This window comes from Lipotes vexillifer, unplaced genomic scaffold (assembly GCF_000442215.2).
Source record: "Lipotes vexillifer unplaced genomic scaffold, Lipotes_vexillifer_v1.1 scaffold251, whole genome shotgun sequence".
In the NCBI taxonomy this organism is placed as follows: Eukaryota; Metazoa; Chordata; class Mammalia; order Artiodactyla; family Lipotidae; genus Lipotes; species Lipotes vexillifer.
In genome coordinates, this window is record NW_006770868.1 from 2,741,948 (window position 1) to 2,750,521 (window position 8,574).

Genomic DNA, 8,574 nt, shown 5'->3' on the forward strand with positions numbered 1-8,574 from the left:
GGCCAACGCACATGAAGATAGAAAAAACTACTATGAATGTACCTTCTCTTCTTTTTCTTTCCAGGGGGTCTCTTCCAACCTTTTCTTTGTAGAACACAACTTTCCTGAACAGGAAATCCAAGAAGGCAAAAGCCACCAGAACCAGCACGAGGCTCGCTTTGTGGTGGAGCTGTGCAAGTACTTCCTGTGCCAGGAATACCTGCCCTCCCAGATCACCATCCTCACCACCTATACCGGGCAGCTCTTCTGCCTGCGCAGACTCATGCCTGCCAAGACATTTGCTGGTGTCAAGGTCCATGTGGTGGACAAATACCAAGGGGAGGAGAATGACATCGTCCTCCTCTCACTAGTGCGCAGCAACCAGGAAGGCAAGGTGGGTTTTCTCCAGATATCCAACCGCATCTGCGTGGCCTTGTCCCGTGCCAAGAAGGGAATGTATTGCATTGGAAACATGCAGATGCTGGCCAAGGTGCCCTTGTGGAGCAAGATCATCCATACCCTTCGAGAGAACAATCAAATAGGCTGTGCCCTCCAGCTGTGCTGCCAGAACCACCCTGTTACCCACACTTTAGTATCCAAAGCTTCTGACTTCCAGAAAGTGCCCGAAGGAGGCTGCAGCCTACCCTGTGAGTTCCGGCTGGGCTGTGGGCACGTCTGCACCCGTGCCTGCCACCCCTATGACTCCTTGCACAAGGAGTTCCAGTGCATGAAGCCATGCCAGAAGGTGATCTGCCAAGATGGGCATCGGTGCCCCCTTGTTTGCTTCCAGGAGTGTCAGCCTTGTCAGGTGAAGGTGCCCAAAGTCATTCTCCGGTGCGGCCATGAACAGATGGTCCCTTGTTCCATGCCCGAGTCAGATTTCTGCTGCCAAGAGCCTTGCCCCAAGGTCCTGAAATGTGGGCACAGGTGCAGCCACCCATGTGGTGAAGACTGTGTGCGGTTGTGTTCAGAAAAGGTCACCGTGAAACTCAAGTGTGGGCACAGCCAAAAGGTGAAATGTGGCCATGTGGAGGACCTCAGGTATGACCTGCCAGTCAAATGCACCACCAAGTGTGGCACCATCTTGAACTGTGGGCATCCATGTCCCGGCTCCTGCCACAGCTGCTTCAAAGGGCGCTTCCATGAGCGCTGTCAACAGCCCTGCAATCGCCTGCTCATCTGTTCACACAAGTGCCAGGAGCCGTGCATTGGCGAGTGCCCGCCCTGCCAGCGGACCTGTCAGAACCGCTGCGTCCACAGCCAGTGCAAGAAGAAGTGTGGGGAACTGTGCAGTCCCTGTGTGGAACCCTGTGACTGGCGCTGCCAGCACTACCAGTGCACCAAACTCTGCTCTGAGCCCTGTGACCGACCCCCCTGCTACGTGCCTTGTACTAAGCTGCTGGCTTGCGGCCACCCCTGCATTGGTTTGTGTGGGGAACCATGCCCTAAGAAGTGCCGTGTCTGCCACCAGGAAGAAGTCACCCAAATCTTCTTTGGCTTTGAGGATGAGCCAGATGCCCGCTTTGTACAGCTGGAAGACTGCAGCCACATCTTTGAGGTGCAAGCCCTGGACCGCTACATGAACGAGCAGAAGGATGACGAAGTTGCCATCAAGTTGAAGGTCTGCCCTATCTGCCAGGTGCCCATCCGCAAAAATCTGAGGTATGGAACCAGCATCAAACAGCGGCTGGAAGAGATTGAAGTTGTCAAGGAAAAGATCTTGGGCTCAGCAAGGGAAATCGCAGTCAGCCAGCAACAACTTAAGGCCCTACTGGAGAGGAAGAATCTCTTCTACCAGCTGCTCCCTGAAGACTTCCTGATGTTGAAAGAGAAGCTGGCCCAGAAAAATCTGTCAGTGAAGGACCTGGGCCTTGTTGAGAATTATATCAGCTTCTATGACCACCTGGCTGGCCTATATGATTCCCTGAAAAAAGTGCATGTCTTAGAACAGAAGCAGGTGAGGACTCGATTAGACCAGGTCCATGAGTGGCTGGCCAAGAATCGTTTGAGCTTCACCAGCCAGGAATTAGATGACCTCCAAAGTGAAATCCAGAGGCTCACATACCTGGTGAACCTGCTGACCCGCTGCAAGATAGCAGAGGGGAAGGTGAGAGGCAGCGTAGCAGAAGAGGTCTCCAGAGTCCGGAAGATCCTTGAGGGGACGTGTAAGTTCACCCGGGAGGATGAACAGCTTGTGCAGAGAAAGATGGAGGCTCTGAAAGCCACCCTTCCCTGCTCTGGCCTGGGCATCTCAGAGGAAGAGCGAGTGCAGATCGTCAAAGCCATAGGTTACCCTCGTGGCCACTGGTTCAAGTGCCCCAATGGCCACATCTATGTGATTAGTGATTGTGGGGGAGCCATGCAGAGAGCCACATGTCCTGACTGTAAGGAGGTGATTGGGGGCGTGAACCATACTCTGGAAAGAAGCAATCAGCTTGCTTCCGAGATGGATGGCGCCCAGCACCCTGCCTGGTCTGACACGGCCAACAACCTGATGAACTTTGAGGAGATCCAGAGGATGATGTAGGAAGATGACATACCGCTGCCTTTTGCCCCGGCCACCATATGGCTGGGGCCGGCTCCCCCATGAAAGAACCGGTTTGTTTTTTATTACTGTCCTTTTAGTCTTAGCTCCTATTTAAGGATCCACTTTTAGGGCTTGCCCACATTTGTTTCTAGATTTACCCCTGCTCTAGAGTAAGCACTTTACTTCCAGAACTGAGAGCAAAGTTAACAGGTCTCTTCTCTCTTCTGCAAGTTAGTGGACAGACTGCCTGAAGCACGTTTGGGGCTTCCACCTAGGCTACCTAGTAGTGTCTCTGGATCCTGACTCAGTCACATGTTTTTTTCCGCAGTGCTCGAGGCAGATAGGAGCTCAGTGAAGCAGACTCATTCTAAATTGCCAGGACCTAACTTGCAGACTCACTTCCACTCTAATAAAGAGGCCCAGAGTTGTTGTTTATGAACTGTTTATCCTTTCAAGGAGCACAAGAATCCCTCCTGCCCTCCTCCTTGGGCACCCTCATTCTAGGAGACGGAGGCACGTGATAAGACAAAGACTTCACTGACTAATCCTGACGTTACATATTCACTGAGAGTGGGGGAAAGTGTGATAGACCACAGCTGGGGGCTTATGCAGCAGGCCCAGGCCAACTAAGGAGTGATCCCTGTACCCTTCCTGGGACTTGCACTTTGGGATGGTTGAGATTTTTTTCCCTGCAATAGGGGAGGCTCAGTAGCTGTGCTGGTTCCCCAGGGCCTTGAAGGACTAAACTCTCATTTAGTACCAGCAGCGCCTATCCAAAGTGTGACCCTTTTGTCCCAACACCCTCTATTGCAGCTTTTGCCTGGGCAGGGTTAGCATGCCAGCAGCTTCTGTAGGTCCCAGGTCCATACCAGAAGCCAGCCCCCAGGCCTGCTGCCTGCATACGTATTCCCTCAGTCCAGTGTTCCCTAGAACTGACACTTAGGCATCTCAGGTCTTTCTAATGTTGGCGAGAAAACATCCCTTTGCTATGTATACATTTCCTTTTTTGTCTTTACTATGCACTTTAGCCTATAAAGCCAATTAATAAAAACAATGATTGATTGAGAAAATCGGTGGTCTGTGTTTGTCCTCAACTATTAAAAGCAGCTCAAGCAGCTTGAGACAATGAGGATGGGAATGGAGGCAGTGCGTACGAGGAGGCCATACTTCTGTGTCTGTGGTATGGGGTTTTTTCTTTTGGCTGGTAAGTCATTTTTACTCTTGGTGAAAAGAAAACTCCAAAGGTATACTTGAAATTTCCTTCCCCAGAGGCACTCCTATTAATAGCTTCCTGAGTCCTCCCAGAGAAAATCAATCAATCTGTGCATATGCAATATCTAACCCTTAAAAAAGTACGTAGTTCTGCACTTGGCCTAACGATCTAGCTTGGGGATCTTTCTGTAAGCACGTAAAAACGGTGAGTCTGGGCTTCCCTGGTGGTGCAGTGGTTGAGAGTCCACCTGCTGATGCAGGGGACATGGGTTCGTGCGCCGGTCCGGGAGGATCCCACATGCCGTGGAGCGGCTGGGCCCGTGAGCCATGGCCGCTGAGCCTGCGCGACCGGAGCCTGTGCTCCACAACGGGAGAGGCCAAAACTGAGAGACCTGCGTACCGCAAAAAAAACAAACGGTGAGTCTGGGACTGCCCTGGCAGTCCAGTGGTTAAGACTCCGTGCTTCCACTCCATGGGGCACGGGTTCAATCCCTGGTCTCCATCTTGTGTGTGTGCCATTATTTACTGAACTGGAACCCTCTGTTGGCAACTTTTAGGTACAGCCTAAATGAATAGCGTTAAACATACTCTAATCTTGAGGGTATATGCTACTGGATAATAATTTCTGAGCTGAAGGAAAAAGGTCTGTGTACTGCTTGAAATTATATGACATAAACTACAATCAGTTTTCCCAAGGAGTGTCCTCTGGCTTTCAATCTAATTGTCAAAGGGACCTGTGATTCAGAAAAGGATGAGAACCACCATCCTACAGGGTACAACCTGTTTTTTTGCAACAAAGAACTAATTTATCTGGTACCCTTTCTGGGTTTTTTTGGCCGCGCCGCATGGCATATGGGATCTTAGTCTGCCTACTGGGGATCAAACCTGTGCCCCCTGCAGTGGAAGCGCAGAGTCAGCCACTGGATCACCAGGTAAGCCCCTATGTGTTACCCTTTCTGTCCCCTTTGAGCTTCCATCTCTCCAGTAGCACTTCCACACCATAGTAAAGAGTCAGGGTATAGGTTGAGATATACCACGATTTCAAAAACTTGAATTCCCAACTGTGCAATTTTGGAAAGTTACTCCATCTTTCTAAGCCTGTGTTTCTTTATCTGCAAAATGGGGATAACAGTACCTGCCTCATAGGGCTGTAGTGAACTGAATGAAACAGTGCTCAGTACACAGAAATGTCTGGCACACGACTGGTGCTCAATAAATGACAGCTTTTTGTTCTAGGACATTGACAGAACTTCTAGCACGAATATCCTTATTCCACACCCAGCTCCTCTACAAGCATAGAGATGCACACCGAGTATATATGGCCGTGCCAAGCAGGCAGACGACGCGGACTGTGCTATGGAGGGAAGAGACAGAAGGGTAAGATATACAGTTAGACCGGTCTCTTCAGCCTCCCAAAAATACTTCTTCCATTTGGTATTTTCTTTTTTTAATTAGTTTATTTTTGGCCGCGTTGGGTCTCCATTGCTGTGCGTGGGCTTTCTCTAGTTGCGGCGAGCGGGGGCTACTCTTTGTTGTCGCGTGCGGCTTCTCATTGTGGTGGCTTCTCTTGTTGTGGAGCACGGGCTCTAGACATGCGGGCTTCAGTAGTTGTAGCTTGCGGGCTCAGCAGTTGTGGCTTGCGGGTTCTAGAGCATAGGTTCAGTAGTTGTGGCGCACAGGCTTAGTTGCTCCACGGCATGTGGGATCTTCCTGGACCAGGTCCTGAACCCGTGTCCCCTGCACTGGCAGGCAGATTCTTAGCCACTGCGCCACCAGGGAAGCCCCCTAGTATTTTCTTTATGTGAAAGCTAATCAAGAAAGGAGCCTTGGGGCTTCCCTGGTGGCGCAGTGGTTTAGAGTCCGCCTGCCGATGCAGGGGACACGGGTTTGTGCCCCGGTCCGGGAAGATCCCACATGCCGCGGAGCGGCTGGGCCCGTGAGCCATGGCCGCTGAGCCTGCGCGTACGGAGCCTGTGCTCCGCAACGGGAGAGGCCACAGCAGTGAGAGGCCTGCGAACCGCAAAAACAAAAAAACAAAAAACAAATCTCATCAGTGTCCCGCGCACCCCCAAAAAAAAAAAAAAAAAAAAAAAAAAGAAAGAAAAAAAGAAAAGAACCTTGGCTGACAAGGATGCTTAGGAAACAGCTATATACCACCACCACCCCCAACTTTCCCGTTTCTTTAATGTACAAATGACAAAGACGTATTAAAGTTTTAAATAATTTTTTTACAAACAGAGAAAAGAGAGACCAAACCAGGATGACTTCCCATGAAGAAGGGATCTAAGAGTCGCCCCATGGACTTCCTCAGGCCACCACAGCTACTTCCTCCTCTTGTACCTATGAAGAAAATGAGCAAAGGCCAACGCCAAGACCAGAAAGACGAAGGAGACGCTCCTTTCCCAGGAAAGCTTTCCTCTCCAAGCCCACTCATAGCCTCTGGTCCTCCAGAACTGTAAACATTACCTGGATTTAGATTTAAAGTTTCCTCCTCGTCTCTGGTGAGGCAAGCCCAGTTGTTTTCTTTCTTCAAAGGAGGGGCTGTGAATGAGAGAAGACAGCAAAATATTGGACAAGCAGGCAATGTTTCACCCCCCATCCTACCAGCTCCCACACAAAGCAGCAGCACCATAGATGCATCATTTTCAGGGCCTGAGGTTCTAAGTCTGTCTTCTTCCACCTGATAATATGGGTTTACGGAAGTCAGGGCCCAGCACTAAAACAAAACTGGAAGAGGCTCTTCCTTCTTGTGTATATAATAAAACTGCTTGGGTAACTTAGTTTACCCAGCCACCAACCCCAGCCCAGAGGATGTGCGGAGGAACAGCACATTCCCAAGAGCACACCAGAATCCTTTCTTTGGGGTTCTATCACTCCCCTGAGAGAAAGCTCTATTTCTGAACCAAAAATGTGCTATTTCACCTCCAAGGCAGGAGGGCCTTAACACTTCTCTTACTCTCACCCTGGGAATCCACAGATGGGCTGGCGGGGGAGGGGGCAGACAGGAGCCCTTGAAATTATATACAGGCAGACCTCAAAGATATTGAGGGTTTGGCTCCAGACCACTGCAATAAAGTGAGTATCACAATAAAGCAAGTCACACGGATTTTTTGGTTTCCCAGTGCATGTAACGGTTACGTTTACACTATACTATAGTGTCTTAATAAAGTGTGCAATAGCATTATATCTAAAAAGAAAAACAATGCACATATCTTAATTTAAAAATACTCTATTGCTGGGAATTCCCTGGCGGTCCAGTGGTTAGGACTCCACACTTTCACTGCTGGGACCCGGGTTCGATCCCTGGTCGGGGAACTAAGATCCTGCAAGTGCATGGTGCAGCCAGAAAATAAATAAATAAAAATTTAAAAAATAAAAATATTGCTAAAAAAAGGCTAACCATCATCTGACAACGCAGGGTTGCCACAAACCTTCAATTTGTAAAAACTGCAATATCTGTGAAGTGCAATAAAGCGAAGTGCAGTAAAGCAAAATACAATAAAACGAGGCATGCCTGCATTATAAAGCTGTAGGTATATGAGAACTGGGAGTGGGGAAGGAAGGAGGGAGAAGATTCATAGCTTTCATCAGAATACCAAGAGCTCCATGATGACTTAAAACCCTACCCAGCTCGATACTGTTTCAGGGCCTTCTTGCTTGTGTTGGTGAGTTCTTCATCAAATACAGATTTCTTCACCTGCTTTTGCTTCTTTGCTGTGCACAGAGAGAATGGGTTAGATATGGCCTTTTTGTCCCAAGCTCCTAAATCCCCTTAAGCTCAAGGTAATGGTTCCAAGTTCAGTGGATGCTCTGGCCTGATGTTTTATTGACATGGAAGCAAGACATCAGATCCCAGCAGAAAAGAGATAAGGAATCATAAGTACCAGGTGTGAAGAACCACTCCAAAGGATGCCTGCAGAGTCCAAAGGTGGAATGGACCACCTAAACATAAAATGGGGTGAAAATATCTTCCCCTCATTCTACCCTGACCCACTCCTCCAAGCAGCAGCCGGTAAGGATTTAGGCTCCAGCATCAGAAAGGCTTGAGTTCAAACCCTACTAAACACGGGGTCACTTCACCCCCTTGGAGCCAATAAAGGACAGCTGTATACACCTACATACTCATTACTCAAAAAGTGTGGGCTCTTATCAGCATCCCTCCCTTTTTGTCCCTGACCACAAGCCCAGGTTTCAGGCAGAACCTTCCTACCAGCTCCTTCAGGCTCCCCATCTGCCTACCAGGGCCCCTCGCTGGCTCCTCCTCGGGCATGGCTCGGGCCCGCTTGGCTCTACGGTTCCTCTTGGCCAGCCGCTCAGCAAACATCTGTGCCTTGAGGATTTCAAACTGGGACCTTTCGTCTGCCTGGGGAGAGGATGACATGTAAGTGTGGAACAGACCTGGCAGCCTTGACCCACATCCTCAGGCAGGGACCCAACTCCAAAGGGGAGGCTACTCACTGTCATCTCCCCCTTTTTCTTGACATCCTTCATAAACTTCTTCCTTTTCTTCTTTCCTCTTACGGCCAAGTCAGACTCCTGCAGAGCCTTGGCAACTGGGATGAGAAGAGAGCGTGAGAGTTCAGGTACCATTTTATACAATCTTTTTTTAAACTTACAATAAGAAGTGTACATATTTGGGCTTCCCTGGTGGCGCAGTGGTTGGGAGTCTGCCTGCCGATGCAGGGGACGCGGGTTCATGCCCCGGTCCGGGAAGATCCCACATGCCAGGGAGCAGCTGGGCCCGTGAGCCATGGCCACTGGCCTGCGTGTCCGGAGCACGCCTGTGCTCCGCAACGGGAGGGGCCACAACAGTGAGAGGCCCGCGTACCGCAAAAAAAAAAAAAAAAAAAAAAAAA

The 8,574-nt window shown here is 49.8% G+C and overlaps 2 protein-coding genes across 2 annotated transcripts in view; one reads left to right on the forward strand and one right to left on the reverse strand.

The window, feature by feature from the left end:
• The window catches only part of ZNFX1 (zinc finger NFX1-type containing 1), a 28,377-nt gene extending 24,801 nt beyond the window's left edge, over positions 1-3,576 (forward strand). The window contains exon 14 of the mRNA XM_007446393.1: positions 65-3,576. Within this exon, the coding sequence (XP_007446455.1) occupies positions 65-2,506 (2,442 nt within the window). The 3' untranslated portion in view covers positions 2,507-3,576. The remainder of the gene's footprint in view (positions 1-64) is intronic.
• Positions 3,577-6,039: 2,463 nt separating this feature from the next.
• The window catches only part of DDX27 (DEAD-box helicase 27), a 20,609-nt gene continuing 18,074 nt past the window's right edge, over positions 6,040-8,574 (reverse strand). The window contains exons 15-19 of the mRNA XM_007446403.1: positions 8,177-8,271; positions 7,958-8,081; positions 7,345-7,432; positions 6,185-6,259; positions 6,040-6,058 (exon numbers count right to left, since the gene is read on the reverse strand). Of these exons, the coding sequence (XP_007446465.1) occupies positions 6,040-6,058; positions 6,185-6,259; positions 7,345-7,432; positions 7,958-8,081; positions 8,177-8,271 (401 nt within the window). The remainder of the gene's footprint in view (positions 6,059-6,184; positions 6,260-7,344; positions 7,433-7,957; positions 8,082-8,176; positions 8,272-8,574) is intronic.